Source organism: Borostomias antarcticus (assembly GCF_949987555.1).
Source record: "Borostomias antarcticus genome assembly, chromosome: 36".
NCBI classification, from domain to species: domain Eukaryota; kingdom Metazoa; phylum Chordata; class Actinopteri; order Stomiiformes; family Stomiidae; genus Borostomias; species Borostomias antarcticus.
The window spans coordinates 2,374,344-2,396,813 of NC_140269.1; the positions used below are offsets into that span (position 1 = coordinate 2,374,344).

Here is a 22,470-nt window from a genome sequence, read left to right on the forward strand (position 1 = left end):
GGGGGGGTGCAGGGTGGAGTTCAGCACTGAGCTGGAGTCAGGGGGGGTGCAGGGTGGAGTTCAGCACTGAGGTGGAGTCAGGGGGGGTGCAGGGTGGAGTTCAGCACTGAGGTGGAGTCAGGGGGGGTGCAGGGTGGAGTTCAGCACTGAGGTGGAGTCAGGGGGGGTGCAGGGTGGAGTTCAGCACTGAGGTGGAGTCAGGGGGGATGCAGGGTGGAGTTTAGCACTGAGGAGGAGTTAGGGGGGGTGCAGGGTGGAGTTCAGCACTGAGGTGGAGTCAGGGGGGGTGCAGGGTGGAGTTCAGCACTGAGGAGGAGTCAGGGGGGGTGCAGGGTGGAGTTCAGCACTGAGGTGGAGTCAGGGGGAATGCAGGGTGGAGTTCAGCACTGAGGTGGAGTCAGGGGGGGTGCAGGGTGGAGTTCAGCACTGAGGTGGAGTCAGGGGGGGTGCAGGGTGGAATTCAGCACTGAGGTGGAGTCAGGGGGAATGCAGGGTGGAGTTCAGCACTGAGGTGGAGTCAGGGGGGGTGCAGGGTGGAGTTCAGCACTGAGGTGGAGTCGGGGAGCAGGTTAGCGCCGGGACGCGTTTATTTCAAAACCGAGATATCAAACAAAGGAAAAAACTCAAAACCAGGAATGTGGGACAGCCAAGGTTATGTTGTACTATTCACTCCCCTTATATGAACTCTGTAGAGAGGTCCTGTAACTTTTAAACTGGATCATGGCTCCATGGAAATGATGGTTCCATCTGAATTTTACTTTCAGTTTCCATTACCAACCTGTGTAACTCTGTCAACCCTAGATACTACTGATGATCTACACTGATCTTAATTCCCATTGGCTCAGCCCCCGCAGAGAACAATTATTTGTTGACGTGAGAGACAAGTCTGCTCTTTTGCGACCAGCGGTTCTGAGAGCTGAGAACATCGCGAACTACAGTAATCAAGTAGCCTAGTCGATGTAGATGTTGTTTTAAGATATATCCAACGACCAAATTAAACATGAAGTTGATCATCTCGCTTCTTCTGGGAATTTCTGGAGCGTATGCTGGTCAGTAGCCTAAATTAAAGTTTTACTGATGGTCATTTTTATGTTACGGTATTTATTTTCACTTTAAATGTGAAAGTGAAATAGTTTAAGTACTGTAACTGTCACGTCAAATAAATTGTGATCGTTGTGAATGTGATCTTTTTGATCACAATCTGGGGCTGTTTTAGATGAATTGGCGGGTTCGGGTCGGATGATGACCTATAGAGCACGTTGCTGCGACGGTCCCGCAGCCGGATTGTGTCAGTAGGGTTCGCCTCTTCTGTGGACTTCCACCCTCTGCGCTATTCTCTCTGGAAAGATCCATGCCTTCAGACGACTCCACATAATGTGATCTCTATCTACTTGAATTTAAGGGCTTAGGCTACATCCATATAGTGCAATATATAACCAACCGAATTGGTCTTCGGGCCGCTGTCTGCCCTCCCGTGATCTGCTAGCTGGGTACTGGATAGGCTACTCTGCTATCTGAACTATTTATGTACTTGCACATGACTGTTGTTGTTGCTTTTTGGTACAAAAACAACTTGAGTAGCCAGACCAGATTTGTTGTCTTTTACACTTGTGTTTAAAGCTATGTTCACTAGCCTACAACATGGCTGTCCCAGTTCTGCCTGGTAACTAGTTACACCTTGGTAGGAAGAGACTCACCTACAGAACCAATCAGAGGACAGCAGGAACTTTCTTTTTTAGAGGATTAGGTGATGGTTCAGTGATGGTTTTAACATTGTATAAGACATTCCTATCAGGAATGACCACATTAGAACCTGAGAGGTTTGGGACAGGCCTATGCTGCTAAAGTCTGATCTCTCACTAGACACACCCAGGACATGAACTCAGACAGAGGAACATTTGTTTCAGTGTGATGTTCAGGTTCATATTTCTGGTGGTTGAGCGTGAGGATATAAGCAGGGCTACACATCATTAGAGCTTGTGTGATGATAGCAGAAATATGATGGGATGCAAAGTGCAGGTGACCTGTTGAATGTATTCCTAGTTATAGCCAGTAGATGGCATCATTATACCAGACTCAGTATCCCTCATCATCATCATCATCATCATCATACTCTGATGGAAGGCCATGGTGCATTAGTACAGGTGGATGTTCAGATGATACTGTATGGTAACCCTGGTAACCCATAATGTCATTTTGGAATAAGCGCAGTGTTGCCTTCTGTAGCTACAGTGATACAGTAATCAGCTACAGTGGTACAGTAGGCTCTCTCTATGTAATCATCAGTGGAACAGTAGGCTCTCTCTATGTAATCATCAGTGGTACAGTAGGCTCTCTCTATGTAATCATCAGTGGTACAGTAGACTCTATCTATGTAATCATCAGTGGTACAGTAGGCTCTCTCTATGTAATCATCAGTGGTACAGTAGGCTCTCTATGTAATCATCAGTGGTACAGTAGCTCTCTCTATGTAATTATCAGTGGAACAGTAGACTCTATCTATGTAATCCTCAGTGGTACAGTAGGCTCTCTCTATGTAATCATCAGTGGTACAGTAGGCTCTCTATGGGTGGGGGCTTCATATCTCAGTGGACTTAAGGGTCTCTGACTGATGTTTTGACTGGTGGACTTTCAGGGGGCGGTCCTACTAGTGATGATGATGAATCTTCTTTCAGGGGGCGGTCCTACTAGTGATGATGATGAATCTTCTTTCAGGGGGCGGTCCTACTAGTGATGATGATGAATCTTCTTTCAGGGGGCGGTCCTACTAGTGATGATGATTAATCTTCTTTCTCTTCCCATCATTCCTGAATGGGGGACGTGGAAGAATTCCCTCCCTGTCTTAATGCAGGAAAACAAGGTGGTGTGAACCATCCAAGGAGACGGCTGTGGCTCAGGAGGTAGAGCGGGTCGTCCAATGATCGTAGGGTCGGCGGTTCAAATCCTGCCTCCTGTCCACATGTCAAAGTGTCCTTGGGCAAGACACTGAATCCCAAATTACTCCCAATGAGCAGGCTGGCACCTTGCATAGCAGCTGTGTGAATGAGAGGCCTTCATTGTAAAACGCTTTGGATAAAAGTGCTATATAAGTCCTGTCATTTCCCATTTCCCATCTCATGACCTGAGAGACAGACAGATACCAACCCTGCTGATCTTACTTCCTGGTTTAGGTGTCGGTACCAGTCCTTTGTTGACAGGAGCCACAGAGTTGCTGGTGAACAGACAGGCCAGCCAGCCAAGTGACTGAACCACGTGATTTCTCAGAAACAGCGTCAGGGGGGATGACAGACTGCTGCCTGTAGGTGGCACTGTGACCCAGCTCATCCCTCGTCTGGTTGGCAGAATCTGAGGGTGTTTCTTATTGTGCTGATTTTGATCAAGGAACTATCCAGCCGTGAGCGTTGAGCTGAGTTCACAGGTTTAATAACTGAACAATCTGGATATCCCTGCTGGACTCACATCCCACAATGCTCTCTGAGAGTTTGAGAGTTCCAGAACACGGCCCCTAAATCTGAATAGAAGAGGTGTAAATACTGGTGAGCATAGATGCTGGTTGGTTGGCCCTTTAGCCCATGCAGAAACATCTTCTGGTTTACATGTGAACCAGGGGCTTCAGTTGACTAGAGATGAAGTCCCATTATGACAGTGTGACTCATGAAGAGTAACAGACATGTATCAATGTTCTGTGTTCCTCTCAGCTGTGAGGAACGTCATGACAACTCCATGATGTGACAGAGTGTTGACGGCCATCTCAGGAGTGGTAGAGAAACTCAAAATGGAGGAGGACCAGGATGTGATGCTCACCTCATCATAGCTATCTCCACCCCTCTATGTGTGTGTGTGTGTGTGTGTGTTTGTGTGTGTGAGAGACAGAGAGAGAGAGAGAGTGTGTGTATGTGTTTGTGTGTATGTGAGAGAGAGAGAGAGAGTGTGTGTGTGTGTGTGTGTGTGCGTGTGTGTGTGTGTGTGTGTGTGCGCGTGTGTGTGTGTGTGTGTATGTGAGAGAGAGAGAGTGTGTGTATGTGTGTGTGTGTGTGTGTGTGCGTGTATGTGTGTGCGTGTGTGTGTATGTGTGTGTGTGTGTGTTTGTGTGTATGTGAGAGAGAGAGTGTGTGTGCGTGTGTGTGTGTGTGTGTGTGTGTGTGTATGTGTGTGTGTGTGTGTGTGAGCGCTTGTGCAGGTACGTTCCAATCCTCTGCAGCATCATGTGGTATTCCTGGTATGTTTTCTAGTTTGACGCCATATCAATGTCATACAAAGCCAGAGTCAGCATGGTTCAGTTTCTTCAACACAAGAATAAGCAACGTTTAGTTGAAGCTTCATATAATGTGACACTACTGGTCATGTTTCTTCCCAAACTGTCCCACTGCGTTTTGAACGTATCATTGTTCATCTTTTTAATGATCTGTAACGTCCAACACTACTACTTTTTATTTCTCTTTCATCCCAAACAAGCCAACAATTAGATCTCCTAAATCATTCTTCATGTCTTTAATCCTCTGTCATGCTCATCCCTTCTCACCACCCAGGAGTTCTGTCATTGAAGGACATGTCAATCAATCAATCAATCAAAGCTTTATTTGTGTAGCGCATTTCATACCCAGAGGCAACACAATGCGCTTTACAGAGAACAAGCGCACAAGTCACGCACACACACACACACACACACACACACACACACACACACACACACACACACACACACACACACACACTAGAGATGCGAATATTGCGGCCCGTGGGTGGGCCAATCAACATTGTGATTAATTTCGGGTGGATTGCGGGTGGATTTGTCAGTTATATTCGTATTTAATAACTACGATAATTATAGGCCTATATATTATATTATAACAACTGCGAGAAAGCGTGAGACCTGCCAGCAGCTCACTCAAATACCCTCGACCACTTCGTCAACCGAGATCCTGCGAAAGCGAGCCTATAATCTTTAAATTGTTTAAGTCAAGAAAATGTGCCTATATGAAAAGTGAATGAGCAGGAACGGCTGGACATCATTTAAATCTAAATATAGCCTAATAACTTCCTGTTTGGCGGGTTGGGTGCGGGTCTCTAAATTTTAGAAGATAATGACGTCGGGTGGGTGGCGGGTGGATGATTGATGAGAGCACGCGGAGTCGGGTGCTCAAACTCCATCCACGCATCTCTAATACACACACACACACACACACACACACACACACACTCACACACACTCACACACACACACACACACACAGTCTCAGAATACTTAAATGGGAAAAACATTCTTCTCTCATTGATCACAGTAGGTCTGAGTCCTCAACAAAATGTTATTGATGTTATTGGTGATGAATTTGAACACAGCTGATAGCAGTTAATAATGTGAGTCATTTATCCCTGAAACACATAGTCTGTTCTTTCATGATAATGATACTAAAAGCTCTCAGCTCAGCAGAGTGAAGCTGTTTGGGACGCTGCTTAGACACCTGATCTCACTGGAACACAACGGGTTCAGACACATCCAATTGGTCATATTGGGTTGTTGTGAGCTAATTTAGTCAGAACTAGTCTTTCTTTTAGTTTACCAGGTCCAAACTACAGATGCATCCTTAAAAAATTAGAATATTGTGAAAAAGTTCATTAATTTCTGTAATTTACAAAACTTCATTTATTCTAGATCCATTACACAAAGTGAAATATTTAAAGCATTTTTTGTTTTAATCTTTATGATTGTACAGTATGTTCAGTATGTTCATTTATACACTCAATACTTGGTGGGGGCTCCTTTTGCACAAATTACTGCATCAACGTGGAGCAAAATGGAGGCAATCAGCCTTGAAATATTTCACTACATGTGTAATGAATCTATAATATATGAAAGTTTCACTTTTTGAATTAAATTATGGAAAATAATGAACTTTCCACAATATTCTAATTTTCTGAGATGCACCTGTAGTGAATTCAACCAAAGTCAGTTTAACTGTAATTACTCTGAGCTACTGTCAGTTTGGATAGGAAACCTCTGCTGCTTAGATTTCACTGACGCTCTGCAGTTCAAAATCCCATTGGCTTAAAGGAGTAGAATCAAAATCCCATTGGCTTAAAGCAGCGCGGAGTCTAGTCTCTGAACCTTCTGATCTCTCTCCTCATTAACGTCGAGACGCTATTGAATCCAGACGCAGAGAGACTTGTCTGTCCCATTGAATACATTTCCCCTCAGATGTGTTCTTCCTTCAACCAACTTCACTATGAAGTTGATCATCTGTCTTCTTCTGGGAATCCATGCAGCACATGTTGGTCAGTAGAACCTTTTGAGTAAAATTACAGATGACGGGCATTTTAGAATTCATCGTTTTTCTTTGTTATTTGTTATTTCACTTAGAGAAACACTTTTACGTACAGTATATCTTCATGTGTTGAATGGATAGGTATGTTTTTAATATGTTTACTGTACCATTTGGAACCTTTAGTCCAGCTGTTGCAGCTACTATAATGTACTTTCAAATTCCATGGACTTTGAAATAACCCTCTATTTGTGTAATATTATGCCATATTTTCTTGAATCTGGTTGAATAGTTGACTTCACTTCCAATATTTATTGTGAGCCCACAATGACCACTAGAGGGCACTTCAAATGATGAGAGCCAGTTATGATTGGATCCCAGGAGTCTCAGGCAGCTGTGTAGCAGTGTTATGAAGGCATGGTGCTACTAAACACAACATTATCCCATTTTAGTAAAGAAGTGTTGTGTCCATCACAACATTGACAGGCTGACTCAGTGAACCCTTACTTTTATTGATCCTTTATGTGTGTGTGTGTGTGTGTGTGGGCATATGTGTTTGTGTGCATGTGTGTGTACAGTATGTGTGTGTGTGCGTGCGCATGCGTATTTAAAAGCGCTATATAATTGAAGTCAATGGTGGACTGGCCATCGGGACGCTCAGGACTGATCCCAATGGGCCGGTCCTCATCAAGTGGTGTGGGCCGGCCTGGTTGCTGTGAGTGAAATATTCAGAGGGGATATTGCCGGCGCTAACTGGCCCAGCCTGCTGTAAATGGCTGTAAATGCCCCCCCCCCCCCCCCCCTCAACAAATCACACGAGCATCCAGAAGAGTTAATGACCAGGCCATCGATCCATCAATGGCTGACATGTCACTAACTACCCGCCACCCTCAGCCAAGCCTCAGTACTTTATTAAAGGTTAAATAGAATACTAATAAAAAGTACAGGGTTCTAACTATAACACATTAGTCTTGGTAGTTGTTGATGTTGACCTGATAATCTCTTGTTAGGTTGACACACAGACAGACAATTCAAGTTGTCATTTCTTGATGGGCTGACACCGCTGTGTTTAGGCAGCAATGTTTATCTATTCCATGTTACACAAATATGATTCTATATACTGTAGTGTCCCCTGTCTCAAACATATGATTATTCAATATAAGAGCAAAAGAGAGAAATGTCTGTCAGCTAGCTAATCATGGCTTCTCTGCGTGACCTCTGGACATCCAAGTCCTCATCCACCCCTGAAGGACATGTCCTGTGTGTTTGGTTTCATAGTGAAACAGTAACTCAGCAGCAGAGTGAAGCTGTTTGGGACGCTGCTGTGTTCAGACACCTGATCTCACTGTGACAGAGAGAGCTGATGGGGAACATAGACTCAAACCCCGACTCTCAATTTAAATACACTATGAATGCTACATCTGCACACTATTGATTTGGTCTTTGATTTCACACAAAAATGAAGATATTAATATTACTCTTTTCTCAATAAATTGACTTAATATAAGAGTTCATGTGATTGAATAAAGGTCTGTCTAGTCCCATATCATGAGCTCATGTATGTAGACCAAACACCTTGTCTGTGTCCAGAAAGTGAGTGAGTTGGCTGAACTTGAATGTAATGTTATTTCATACGTATCTTTGGCTGAATAGTAGCAGACTAGAGGTGAATGTGGATAGTGGAAATGACTGGCATTTAAACATATCTTATTTTTACAGGTCTATTAAGCCTACTTGATTTGAATGACCATAGGCTACTTTATATCAGTTGTCTTTTAGAGATGTAGAATTCCTCCTCCAGTTGAACTGTTTGGACGTTCAGTTTTGAAAGCTAACCTCTGTTGCTTTGATTAGCCTAGTTTTGAGTGATGTCCCAGGACGTACCAACCATGATCAAATCTCTACTGTCTCAAAGGGGTTCCTGAAGTGTTTAGCATGTTCATATTGTGGAGCCCTGTCTGATAGTAGCCTACATGTGGGCTGTGCTCACTGTCAGTTGTTTAGTGGGTTCTGTGTAACGGGTCTGACCCGGGGGTCCAAAGAGAGTCTCAGAGCAGGACTCCTTGATCCCGAGGGAGGATCTGTTCACAGGGAGAGGGGAGGGGAAGTGTGGGAGAGTGGATGGAGCGCTTGTAGTCCTGGAGGTGGGAGGGAGGGAGAGATAGAGAGTGGGAGAAAGAGAGAGGGAGAGAGAGAGGGGGAGGGAGAGAGGGAGGGAGAGATAGAGAGAGGGAGAGAGAGAGATATAGAGAGAGAGGGAGAGAGAGAGTGAGAGAGAGAGTAAGAAATAGAGAGAGAGAGAGAGATAGATAGAGAGAGGGGGGAGAGAGAGGGGAGAGAGGGAGGGTGAGAGTGTGAGAGAGAGAGGGAGAGGGAGGGAGATAGATAGATAGAGAGAGGGAGAGAAAGTGAGAGGGAGAGAGAGAAAGGGAGAGAAACAAAGAGAGAGACAGAGAGAGAGACAGAGAAAGAGACAGAGAAAGAGAGAGACAGAACCAGAGAGAGAGAGAGGCAGACAGAAAGACAACGAAAGACAAAGAGAGAGAGAGACAGAGAGAGGGACAGAGAGAGAGAGGGGAGAGAGAGAGAGAGAGAGAGAGAGAGAGGGAGAGAGATAGATAGAAAGGGGAGAGAGAGATATAGACGGAGGGAGAGAGTGTGTGTGAGAGAGAGAAAGAAATAGAGAGAGAGAGATAGAGAGAGAGATGGAGGGAGAGAGAGAGGGGGAGAGAGGGACAGAGAAAGAGGGAGAGAGAGATAGAGAGAGAGATGGAGGGAGAGAGAGAGGGGGAGAGAGGGACAGAGAGAGAGAGAAGTGGAGGTGGAGGTCTGGTCAGAGGTGGAGGTGGAGGTGGAGGGTTGGTTAGAGGTGGAGGTCTGGTCAGAGGTGGAGGTCTGGTCAGAGGTGGAGGTCTGGTCAGAGGTGGAGGTCTGGTCAGAGGTGGAGGTCTGGTCAGAGGTGGAGGGTTGGTCAGGTGTTGGGGAGGCAGACTGGGACGTGCTCAGTGCCCCCCTCAACACACTGTGTACTATAGCTACTCTCTTTAATCACATCTCAGTTTACAGCTCAAGATGATGTGTTTGAAGGTTTTCTCTCTCTGTCTTCATGCTGCTTCTGCAGGTTGGTTGTGTGTTTGAGAATAAATGGGTTGAGGTTTTTAAAATGGTATCTTAACTCAACATACACCCATATGTGTAGTTGTGGGCTGAGCTGCTTTTTTCATTTTGTTGCATAAAAGTTGAATTTAAAGTAAAGTAATTTATTCATTACACCACAAACTAGGATTTGTAGTCAGTACATTTGAGTCAATTGTAATTCTGTGCTTATAGCAGGTTAATAATGCCTGTCCTTTTCTAACAGTGACAGCATTGGCATTCATAGTCAAGCCAGAAATACCATCAGTGGCGCTATTTCTCATCAAATAATGCCAAGATATCTTTCTGAAACAAATAGATTTTAAACACACAAACTGCATTCAACAGACCTGCCTGGACATCATGTAGGGTTTAGCCAACAATGATCTCAGCATCTGCATGTGTTCCCCTTGTCTTCCTCCAGTGACACACTCCCTCAAGTACTTCACCACCGCCTCCTCTGAAGTTCCCAACTTCCCAGAGTTTGTGTCTGTGGGGATGGTGGATGATATTCAGATGTTCTACTACGACAGCAACAACCAGAGAGCCGTGCCCAAACAGGACTGGATGAACAAGGCAGCTGAAGACGACCCTCAGTACTGGGAGGTGCAAACTGGTATATGTTTGGGTGGCCAGCAGATATTCAAGAACAACCTTGAAGTTGCGAAGCAGCGTTTCAACCAGAGTGGAGGTAAGCACCAGCCCTTTCAGATCAGGTTGGGTCTTTTATCTGCAGTCATGTTCAGCTTTAACAAGGTTGATTTCACGGTGGGGTTAGAAAGAGCATCACTTGTGCCTCAGAACCAAGAACATCAGAGACGTCCTGAAGCTCCACCCAGCTCCTCATCAGAGCCTTCATCTGCTAACTTCAGCATCACAACGTTACACAGAGCAGGACCTACAACCTGCTGCTGCTTAAATGAGGATATGTTAGTGGGTCAGGGTGGGAGTGAGTGTGTGTGTGTGTGTGTGTGTGTGTGTGTGTGTGTGTGTGTGTGTGTGTGTGTGTGTGTGTGTGTGTGTGTGTGTGTGTGTGTGTGTGTGTGTGTAGAACACGTCACTGTTGTATTTCCTAACTCACCAGCACCTCAACCAGGACCTCACCTGACTCCAACTGAGATAAAGTTCCCATAACTAACACACATGACCATCCACACACTCTCACACACACACACACACACACACACACACACACACACACACACACACACACACACACACACACACACACACACACAGATCCCACAGACACAGTAGTTAGAGAGCTGTGATCCAGTCTAGAGGGTTGTCTGGGTGACGGCCTCTGATGTTGACAGACCTGAAACACACACATGCACACACACACACATATACACACACACACACACACACACACACACACACACAGTGAGCCAGTGCAGGTGAGAGTGTAGCTCCACACGGTGTCTCTGCTGTTGTAACTGACTGAACAGAGGCTCCTCCCTCACCTCTAGTCTACTCTGTGACATCATCACCTGTAGCTGATGTGTTGAGCTCTGAAGAGCCTACTGGCAGCAGAGGGTTACCCAGGTGGGGGCTTCCCATTGGTTGTGGATGAGGTGAGCTCCACCCCCCTTCCCTCTAACAGAGCTTTGAGCGTCCGTTAAGACGCTATATGAATCCATCAACAGTGTTTTATTCACTAACACACCTACCTAACACACACGGTCTCACTCAACACACACGCGTCATAGTAACACTCTACTGAACACCGTGGCTACCTCCAGCCCTGTACATGTCACCATGGCAACATCACCCGGTGTAGATACACCCTCTCTCTGGGTCTCCATGGTAACACTGCTGGTCTTGTCTCTAGTTGTCTGTCAGTCTGTGTGTGTGTGTGTGTGTGTGTGTGTGTGTGTGTGTGTGTGTTGCGAAGGTGTGACATCACACAGTAGAGAGAGAGAGAGAGAGAGAGAGAGAATGTGTATGTGTGTGTGTGTGTGTGTGTGTGTGTGTGTGTGTGTGTTGCGAAGGTGTGACATCACACAGTAGAGAGAGAGAGAGAGAGAGAGAATGTGTATGTGTGTGTGTGTGTGTATGCAATCCTATGAAGAGATTCCACCTCTCTCTCTCTCTTTCCCTCTCTCTCTCTCTCTCTCTCTCTTTCCCTCTCTCTCTCTCTCTCTCTCTCTCTCTCTTTCCCTCTCTCTCTCTCTCTCTCTCTCTCTCTCTCAGGTGTGCACATATTCCAGATGATGACTGGTTGTGAGTGGGATGAGGAGACTGGAGAAACAGAGGGGTATCATCAGTTTGGTTATGATGGAGAAGACTTCCTCATCTTTGACCTGAAGAACCTGGTATGGGTCGCTCCAACACCCCAGGCCTTCATCTCCAAACTGAGGTTGGACCAGGACAGAATTCAGCTTGAGTACTATAAACACTACCTCACCCAGACCTGCATTGAGTGGCTGAAGAAGTATGTGGAGTACGGGAAGAGCACTCTGAAGAGGACAGGTACAGAATCACATGACCTCAGACTAATAACATGACACACTAATAACATGACACACTAATAACATGACACGCTGATAACATGATACGCTGATAACATGACACACTGATAACATGACACACTGATAACATGACACACTAATAACATGACACGCTGATAACATGACACTGATAACATGACACACTGATAACATGACACACTAATAACATGATACACTGATAACATGACACACTAATAACATGATACACTGATAACATGGCACACTAATAACATGACACACTAATAACATGACACACTAATAGCATGACACTAATTGTTGGCTCTGAACCTGGACCAGGGACCTGTGTAGTGAGAACCCCCAGAGAGACAGACAGACAGACAGACAGACAGACAGACAGACAGGCAGACAGACAGACACAGACAGACAGACAGACAGACAGACAGACAGACAGGCAGACAGACAGACAGACAGACAGACAGACAGAAGGGCAGTTTGGTCGTTTATTGAAATCTAAAATAATAATTAGGGGGAGAAAGGGGCGGGGCAAACTCCTAAAGGGGAATGTGTGGATGCGTGTGCGTTATCAGAAATGGGATGTGGAGACCAGAGGGGTGCGTGGGGGCAGTGTGGGGGCAGTGTGGGGGCAGTGTGGGGGCAGTGTCGGGGCAGTGTGGGTTCAGTATGGGGATCAGAGACTGGTGTGTGAATGTGTGTGTGAGGACCTGAGGGAGGAGGAGCAGCTGGGTGGTCTGGGGGGGCAGGGAGGAGGAGGAGGAGGAGCAGCTGGGTGGTCTGGGGGGGCAGGGAGGAGGAGGAGGAGGAGGAGCAGCTGGGTGGTCTGGGGTGGCAGGGAGGAGGAGGAGGCGGCCTGGTGACGGAGTGGGGAGATGGAGAGGAGGTGGCGCCCTGAGGAGGGGGCGGGGCTGGTCCAGGCTGGTCCAGGCTGGTGGAACGTGGAAACGGCGAGGGAAGTCCAGGGGAACGGGGAGCGGAGTGCGGGAGCGTGGCGTGGCGGCGTGGGAGCCAGAGAAGAGGAGGACTCTGAGCTGGAGAGGCGTGGGGACACTGGTGGAACCTTTCAGAGGGACAGGGAGGACACACCGGCCAATTAGACCACGGAAAACAAACACTCACGCCACGAAATATCTGACTAGCTTAGCAATCCCTGGGCGAGAGCAAGGTCTTAGATCGTACCACTAGGAAGGGCCAGGAGCCTCTCAGCCCCGAGCCAAGGCTCCAGCGTCCTCTAGTAGAGGCTCCGCTAACGGCCAACAGGTGTGTTGAGGTGTTGATTGATTGCTGCTGCTGCCGAGCGGAGCCAGCCTCTCCGGAGGAGGGCGGAGTCAGCGTCCCCGGAGCCAGCCTCTCTTCTATGACCTGACCCAGAGTGGACCTGACCCAGAGCAGACCTGACCCAGAGAGAACCTGACCCAGAGAGAACCTGACCCAGAGAGAACCTGACCCAGAGAGAACCTGACCCAGAGAGGACCTGACCCAGAGAGAACCTGACCCAGAGAGGACCTGACCCAGAGAGGACCTGACCCAGAGCAGAGCTGACCCAGAGAGGACCTGACCCAGAGAGAACCTGACCCAGAGAGAACCTGACCCAGAGAGAACCTGACCCAGAGAGGACCTGACCCAGAGAGAACCTGACCCAGAGAGGACCTGACCCAGAGAGGACCTGACCCAGAGAGAACCTGACCCAGAGAGGACCTGACCCAGAGAGAACCTGACCCAGAGAGGACCTGACCCAGAGAGGACCTGACCCAGAGCCACTCGACTCCCGGACCGGACCCCAAGTCCGAGCCGGGCCCACAACACTAATAACAGGACACACTAATAATATGACACACTAATAACATGACACTAATTACGTGACACACTAATAACATAACACACCAATAACATGACACCAATAACATGACACATGACTCCACTGACACAACAAAGCTGATGTGACATTCAGAATTTTGTCACAAAACATTTTTTATATATTTTCTCTCCCTCTCTCTCCCTCCCTCTTTCTCTCCCTCTCTCTCTCTCTTTCTGTCCCTCTCTCCCTCCTTTTCTCTGTCCCTCTCTCCCTCTCTCCCCCCTTCTCTCTCCCTCTCCCACTCTCCTCCCTGTCTCTCTCCTTCTCTCCCTCTCTTTCTCCATCTCGTTCTCTCTCTCCATCTCTCTCTCCCACTCTCTATCTCTCTCTCTCTCTCTCTCTCCATCTCTCCATCTCTCTCTCCCTCTCTCCTCCCTTCTCTCCGCCTCTCTCTCCCTCTCTCCTCCCTGTCTCTCTCCTTCTCTCCCTCTCTCTGTCCCTCTCTCCATCTCTCTCTCCCTCTCTCTCCCTCTCTCTCTCTCCCTGTCTCTCCTTCTCTCCCTCTCTCTCTCCATCTCTCTCTCTCTCCATCTCTCTCTGTCTCCCTCTCTCTCTCCATCTCTCTCTCAATCTCTCTCTCTATTTCTTTCTTTCTCTCTCTCTCTCTCCCTCTCTCTCCATCTTTCTGTCCCTCTTTCCCTCCCTTTCTCTGTCCCTCTCTCCATCTCTCTCTCTCTCTCCACCCTTCTCTCTTCCTCTCTCTCTCCCTGTCTCTCCTTCTCTCCCTCTCTCTCTCCATCTCTCTCTCTCTCTCTCTCTCTATCTCTCTCTCTCTCTCTCTCTCCATCTCTCTCTCTCTCTCCCTGTCTCTCCTTCTCTCTCTCCATCTCTCTCTCTCTCTCTCCCTCTCTCTCCATCTCTCTCTCTCTCTCTCCCTCTCTCTCTCCATCTCTCTCTCTCTCTCTCTCTCTCTCTCCAGTCCCTCCCTTTGTGTCTCTCCTCCAGAAGAGCCCCTTCTCTCCAGTGACCTGCCATGCTACAGGCTTCTACCCCAGAGGAGTCATGGTGTTCTGGAGGAGAGATGGAGAGGAGGTGTTCGAGGACGTGGACTATAGAGAGGTTCTCCCCAACCAGGACGGAACCTTCCAGACCAGTGTTCGCCTGACAGTGAAGCCTGAGGACGTGGACAGCGGGAGGTGGGAGTGTGTGGTTCAGGTCTCAGGGATCCAGGAGGACTTTGTCACCAAGCTGGAGCGCTCTGTGGTGAAGACCAACTGGCCTGACCCAGGTAACCCAGGTAAGACTGACAGGAGGAAAGACCCAGGAAAGAGAGAATGACCATAGAATGAGAGAATCACAATAGGATGTCCTCTTTAAACACAGATTATAGTATACATTCATAGTATTATTATTATTATTATTGTTATTATTATTAGTAGTAGTAGTAGTAGGAGTAGTAGTAGTAGTAGTAGTAGTATTAGTAGTATTACTTATATTATTATTATTATTATTATTGTTATTATTATTATTATTATTATTATTATTATTATTACATATCCTCTGGTCCTTGTTTATCAGTGTTCCATCCTGCTTATCTTTCAGAGGAGACCACATTCCCACACACATACACTCAAGACGTTCCACATACTATAGAACCATTTGGCGCCATGACAGAACCCTCCCAAAAGGGTTCTACCTGACATGACAGGGTTCTGCTACAAGTGCCAGCATTGTTCTGTGTGGAAGTGTTTTAGTCTGCGGTGTCTTTTCCCAGAGTGACCATCTGGTCTCCTACTGAAGTGACCAGAGAAGAGAGTGAGAGTTGATGATGAAACTGTAACATCAGCAGCATGGGAGACTCCCAGCTACAGGCTGAATGTTCTGTGTTGGTTGTTACAGGTTCCTCTGGCCTCATCATTGGAGGGGTGGTGGTTCTTCTCCTGGTCATGGGCATCATCTCTGGAGTGGTCATTTGGAGGAAGAAGACTGCCAAGAAAGGTGAGAGAGGAGAAGCAGCTCTGGATATCTGACCCTGATGCTCTGAGCACCACTGTGCATTTCCAGTATTGATAGTGGATTACTATGTGCACTCAGTAGTGGAGATGATCAATGTTTTACTAATCATATGTATCACTTTAATAATGCTGAGTCATCTGTGTTTCAGGCTTCACTTCAGCTAACAGTGAGTATTGTGATGAAAATATGACTCATACATACACTACACATATACATGTTCACATACAGTATATCTGTGTTCACATGTTATTCTCCTACATGTCCATCTCACCACACTAGCCTGTGAGGCTGTACTGTCCTTCCTGTTGTTCAACATGTGTCATGTGTGTTTTGGTATCCATGGTGTCTGACTGTATCCATCTCAGTCAGCTGTTCCTCGTCAACTCAGTTTAACTGGTCTGGTTGTTCCTCAGTTTAACTGGTCTGGTTGTTCCTCAGTTTAACTGGTCTGGTTGTTCCTCAGTTTAACTGGTCTGGTTGGTCCTCAGTTTAACTGGTCTGGTTGTTCCTCAGTTTAACTGGTCTGGTTGATCCTCAGTTTAACTGGTCTGGTTGATCCTCAGTTTAACTGGTCTGGTTGTTCCTCAGTTTAACTGGTCTGGTTGTTCCTCCGTTTAACTGGTCTGGTTGGTCCTCAGTTTAACTGGTCTGGTTGTTCCTCAGTTTAACTGGTCTGGTTGGTCCTCAGTTTAACTGGTTTGGTTGTTCCTCAGTTTAACTGGTCTGGTTGATCCTCAGTTTAACTGGTCTGGTTGTTTCTGTTTAACTGGTCTGGTTGTTCCTCAGTTTAACTGGTCTGGTTGTTCCTCAGTTTAACTGGTCTGGTTGGTCCTCAGTTTAACTGGTCTGGTTGTTCCTCAGTTTAACTGGTCTGGTTGATCCTCAGTTTAACTGGTCTGGTTGATCCTCAGTTTAACTGGTCTGGTTGGTCCTCAGTTTAACTTGTCTGGTTGGTCCTCAGTTTAACTGGTCTGGTTGGTCCTCAGTTTAACTGGTCTGGTTGTTCCTCAGTTTAACTGGTCTGGTTGATCCTCAGTTTAACTGGTCTGGTTGTTCCTCAGTTTAACTGGTCTGGTTGGTCCTCAGTTTAACTGGTCTGGTTGATCCTCAGTTTAACTGGTCTGGTTGTTCCTCAGTTTAACTGGTCTGGTTGTTCCTCAGTTTAACTGGTCTGGTTGTTTCTCCATGCAGCTTCTGATGTCGGATCTCACTCCTCCAATAACATCACACGTACGTACACACACACACACACACACACACACACACACAGACACACACACACACACACACACACACACACACACACACACACACACACACACACACACACACACACACACACACACAGTGACATATTCAGTATAGTAAACAGCATAGTGAACTGTATGACCTGCTAGTTGTCCTAATTTGTCCTAAATGTAAAATCACCATCAACATGAGTTCAGTGTTTACACTGTTGTTATTTACCTAGTTGTTCTGTGTGTGTGTGTGTGTGTGTGTGTGTGTGTGTGTGTGTGTGTGTGTGTGTGTGTGTGTGTGTGTGTGTGTCCTCACAGAAGAGCAGCAGAAACTAGGGGAGGAAATTGAGACAAGTCAACTTACTCAACAATCAGATTAATATGCAGCGCAGCACGAAGACAAATTTACCCAAAACAGCTGATGATGATGTCAATAGACGACTAATAAAACCGCTGTGTCTCTGATGATGTCAATAGATGACTAATGAATCAGTTGTGTCTCTGATGATGTCAATAGATGACTAATAAAACAGCTGTGTCTCTGATGATGTCAATAGATGACTAATAAAACAGTTGTGTCTCTGATGATGTCCAATAGATCATTAATGAGGCCTGCATGACTGTCATAATTTGATAGAAATTACATTTTAGTCTGAAGTCAGGATGTATAGTTTGCGCAAGTAACGCAAGCAAATGTGAGACTTCTTTCTTTCAAATATATAGAAAAATACATTTATTTTCCTGGCTCATCAAGTATGTTTTCTCTCTGTTTCTGCACTGCTTCCTGCTCTCATACTGTAAATATGATCATAAGTAGGGCGTGTCTTCTCAGATGAGGTCACCTGACTCTGTCCTATCAGGAGCGGGTTGATGGGTTTGTCCGTCCAGATGAACACATTCCTCTGTGTTGATCCGTCTCTCAACACTGACAGAAGAATCCTACAGTTTGACCATAGAGATTACGTTGATACTGTCTATCTGGGCTTGGATAAATACTCAGTTCTGATTGATTACAGAAGCATGTATTCATTCTGGAGAACCACTCTCCCTCCAAGCTGGGGTTAGGGTTGGGCTGACCCCCCCTCTCTGGTGCCTGTCTGCTCCTCAGAGGACCCTGATGCTCTGCTACATCTCTGTAAAGCTCAGTGATGCTCTGCTACATCTCTGTAAAGCTCAGTGATGCTCTGCTACATCTCTGTAAAGCTCAGTGATGCTCTGCTACATCTCTGTAAAGCTCAGTGATGCTCTGCTACATCTCTGTAAAGCCGTTACCCGTCACAAACTACCGTCACTATTCACCTGTTTAGTAACTTTAACATGTTGGGAGAGGTTGTCTTTTATGTGCTTGTGGGCTCTCTCGCTTTTTATTTTTATTATTATGTGTTGTGAAATGATCTTACGTGAAATGATCGTGTGTGTGAATACTTTCATTTCTCAAAATAATCAAATCAGAGTAATCAAAAGATTTGATTCTCTGTTCTATTAGAAATAGATTGCCTATTTTCCCCCGTCTACAACATCCTGTTAAAGGTTTATTCTGTTATTCTGTATTCTCTTAGAAATAAAATGGGTTTGATAAGTCAACTTGAGTGTTTATTTTGTGTTTCTTATTGTGTTGATAAGGAGCTCGGGGAGTTTCAGCCAGTTAACAGACTGTTGGGCTCTCCCACCTCCCAAAGGATGAATGAAGGACTCCTCCACTTCCCAAACTCCAGGGGAACCCCTGACTACAGAGAGGACAAGAGTTCTGTCTTTACTTCACAGCCCAGACAAGGATCTAGAGCAGTGGAGGAGACAGGATAGACAGACAGTAATATTGGTATAGGATATACAGGATAGACAGTAATATTGGTATAGGATATACAGGATAGACAGTAATATTGGTATAGGATATACAGGATAGACAGTAATATTGCTCAGGGTAGACTGTGGTATTCTACTGTTGGTCAGGTAGACAGTGGTATTCTACTGTTGGTCAGGTAGACTGTGGTATTCTACTGTTGGTCAGGTAGACAGTGGTATTCTACTGTTGGTCAGGTAGACAGTGGTATTCTACTGTTGGTCAGGTAGACAGAGGTATTCTACTGTTGGTCAGGTAGACTGTGGTATTCTACTGTTGGTCAGGTAGACTGTTGAAGAATCTAGGGAGAAATGTCTCTAACATCTACAGAGTATTACTGCTATGTATTTGATTTAATGTGTTTGTTTGTTTTCACGTGGACACTGTAGTCGATAGAGTGAGGGAGACAGCTGATGCTGCTGTGGCCGTTCGGGGTAGTGGGTGTGGTCACACTTAGGCCACAGGGGGGGGCCTCTCCTCTGGGTTATTAATGACACATCTCTATGGGACACTATAAACAGACACAACCTAGACTGACAACCAATGGTGATTAAGATATCATGTTAGGGTGACAGGCGACACATCTGTATGGTCACTCCTCCACCAATCTAGCTCCACCAGGCCCTAAACGGGCAGGCCTAGGCGTGGGGGGTGGGCCGAGAGAACACTATTTAACGTCTCAACCAAACCTTGAGACTTGGATTTGGAAACGGTAGGCAACTCAGCCGGACAGACTGGCTGCTCCCAGCAGGCAGACAGGCTGATAACACCATGCGGGAGGGAAGTCTAAGGCCTTGACTTCACGCCACAGCCGCAGCCAGCAGAGAAGCAGGGAGAGAGAGAGACGAGGGAAACGTCCCAGTGTTCCATGTGATTGTATCTTTGTACAATAAATCTATCATCTGTCGCCGCTTCCAATCCCGTGTTGGGTGATTTCATCAATGACGATCACAACAAGAAGGCTATTAACATCGTGGTTTATAATTAGATGGTGCTAAAACTCTTATCAAGCCTTACAAAAAAATACACAACGCAGAGCAACAGAAGAAGAACGCCAAAAGCCAATACTGTGGTATTCTACTGTTGGTCAGGTAGACTGTGGTCTTCTACTGTTGGTCAGGTAGACAGTGGTATTGATCAGATACACAGCAGAGAATATCATTTGAGATTGTTAATTTCATCGCAAACAAGCCCACAACAATTGGATCTTATAAATCCTATCTTAAATCCACACACACACACACACACACACACACACACACACACACACACACACACACACAGCCTCAGAATACTTGAATGGGGCAGAATACCACAACCTCTATTCTTCCCTCACTGTTGTTATTGGTGCTGAATTCAACACAGCTGATAGCAGTTAATAATGAGAGTCATTTATCCCTGAAACACAGTCTGCTGTTCTTTCATGATGATGATAAAAGCCCTCAGCTCAGCAGAGTGAAGCTGTTTGGGACGCTGCTGTGTTCAGACACCTGATCTCACTGGAACAGAGGCTACAGATACAGATTCATCTTGAACATAAGAGCTCTGACTGACTCATGTTCTCCCATCCAAGCTGTCCTCCTTCAGCATTGTGCTAAAGTGTCCTTGAGCAGAACCCCAAAATCACTCACATGTGGCACAGTGGCGCAGTACCTAGTACTGTCACCTCACTGCAAGAAGGTCTCCGGTCCTTTCTGTGCGGAGTTTGCATGTTCTCACCGTGTTCACAAGGGTGAAAGAGAACCCAACATGAAAAACATGCAGAAGAAGAGAGGCTCTTCAGTCCGGTCCCTGACCAAGACATGGACTGAGCACTTGGACTTGGTCCCCGGGGCTCCATGAACGATGGCTGCCCACTGCTCCTGGCTGTCCCTGGAGGAGGACACTGATGAGGCTGCCCACTGCTCCTGGCTGTCCCTGGAGGAGGACACTGATGAGGCTGTCCACTGCTCCTGGCTGTCCCTGGAGGAGGACACTGATGAGGATGCCCACTGCTCCTGGCTGTCCCTGGAGGAGGACACTGATGAGGCTGCCCACTGCTCCTGGCTGTCCCTGGAGGAGGACACTGATGAGGCTGTCCACTGCTCCTGGCTGTCCCTGGAGGAGGACAGCTTGGACGGGAGAAATGCAGAGGACAAATTCCACCAGCGACCACCGAAGATGTGTGTGTGTGTGTGTGTGTTGTGTCACCCTCACCCGTGGCCAATAAAGACCCTTTGAGGTCCAGAATTCTAGAACATTCTTTTGACTGATCTGCTCAGGGTCCTGCCTTTATATGATTGGATGTGATGACGTGGCACAAGATGATTGGCTGTCAACAACGAGCCCTAGCAACTAACTATGTCAGACTTGCCTGATAGCAGCCATGAGGATTGTAGCCAATTAGTTTGAGAAATCACTCGCGGTCTAGGCTAACCATATAAACTTGTCAAATAAAGTTAGTAAATTAGTGTTTGGTCGATCATCTCTGTCTGTATATCAATGGAAAGCCTGTTCATTTCCCTCTACAACGATGTCCCGTTTGTAAGGATCCTGTCCTGTTTGTGGGATGAGCAGCACAGCTGGTATGTGGGTGTGGTCCCAAGTTAAAAGCAACACATTTCCCTGACAATGTCAAACAGTTTATTCAGAATCAGAATGTTCTCCTGTTGGTGTGGAGATGAACATTGTAGGACAGACAGCACCTTGGCCCGGCCTTCTGTGGGGGCTGTAGGGACTCCTCCAGGTTCCAGCACTCCAACCTGCACTCCCCACCACTGTTCTGGAGTCTGGGGACAGACAGACATCACTCAGAACCACACACACACACACACACATACACACACACACACACACACACACAGAACCTCACGCACCCACCACTCAGGACCACACACACATCACTCCTCAGGACCACACACACATCACTCAGAACCACACACATGCGCACACGCACACAGAACCAATCATAGGCCAATCATAACCAGACACACACCACTCAGACCATCTTTGCAGTGTAGAGGTCAGAGGTCGGTGACTGCGTTGTACCAGCGCGCCTCCCTCTGGACAGATTCAGATTTACAGATTCAGCTTGTCTTCCTCCAGGTACAGCAGGGCCAGCGCCCTCTGCAGGTCACCCTGGACCTTCACCCTGCTGGTACACCCCCAATGCAGCCTGTACAGCTCCCCCTAGTGGTGGTGGTGGGGGGGGGGCAGCACAGGAAAATCAGGTCCAAGGAGCACGTAAACACGATCAAGTCAAATCACAACCATATCTAAACATGAAAAGGAAATGAAAAAAGAAAACAATGATGAAGGGCTGGAGGTCATGACCCCCAGCAGCGTGACCACCAAAATCACACACACACACACTTCCTACTCACGTATACGACAGAGTGCTCCTCCTCGACCTGCTCCTGCGTCAGCACGGCCCCCAGGCCGACATCCCAGGCGTCTGTATGGAGGACAAAGGTCAAAGGTGAGGTCAGGGGTGGCCAGCACTGGTTCTCTACATAAGGGTGCTTGAGGGTGTGGAACGCCGCGTCCACCGCAGGGTTCCACTCCACCTTGTCCGGCAGGCGTTTCCGGGTCAGGCGGTGGAGGGGAGCTGTGACGGTGTTGAGCTGAGGAACCAACTGTTGGTTCTACCCCCCGAGACCCAGGAAGGACCTCACCTGTTTGTGGGTGCGGGGGCGGGCCAGCTGGAGATGGCCTC

The 22,470-nt window shown here is 46.9% G+C and overlaps 1 protein-coding gene across 2 annotated transcripts; it reads left to right on the forward strand.

Annotated features, from left to right (window-relative positions):
• The first annotated feature begins 907 nt into the window (after positions 1-907).
• LOC311328015 (major histocompatibility complex class I-related gene protein-like) lies at positions 908-18,442 on the forward strand. 2 transcript variants are annotated; one of them, XM_084461126.1, is made up of 8 exons: positions 908-1,049; positions 9,820-10,086; positions 11,592-11,870; positions 14,662-14,979; positions 15,582-15,680; positions 15,847-15,864; positions 16,890-16,928; positions 17,255-18,442. In XM_084461126.1, exons 1-8 carry the CDS (start codon positions 1,001-1,003, stop codon positions 17,314-17,316), a joined length of 1,131 nt encoding a protein of 376 aa, XP_084317252.1. In that variant the 5' UTR covers positions 908-1,000; the 3' UTR covers positions 17,317-18,442. The 2 variants fall into 2 exon arrangements, with proteins under 2 accessions (XP_084317252.1, XP_084317253.1); XM_084461127.1 differs by having other exon boundaries at positions 14,662-14,970.
• Positions 18,443-22,470: the final 4,028 nt, after the last annotated feature.

What these genes read in the sequence shown, in the direction of transcription:
- LOC311328015 (XM_084461126.1), top strand. Translation starts at nt 1,001, where the DNA reads ATGAAGTTGATCATCTCGCTTCTTCTGGGAATTTCTGGAGCGTATGCT. An exon ending in AATTTCTGGAGCGTATGCTG is followed by an intron (nt 1,050 to 9,819) that starts GTCAGTAGCCTA and finishes GTCTTCCTCCAG; the next exon opens with TGACACACTCCCTCAAGTAC. An exon ending in GCGTTTCAACCAGAGTGGAG is followed by an intron (nt 10,087 to 11,591) that starts GTAAGCACCAGC and finishes TCTCTCTCTCAG; the next exon opens with GTGTGCACATATTCCAGATG.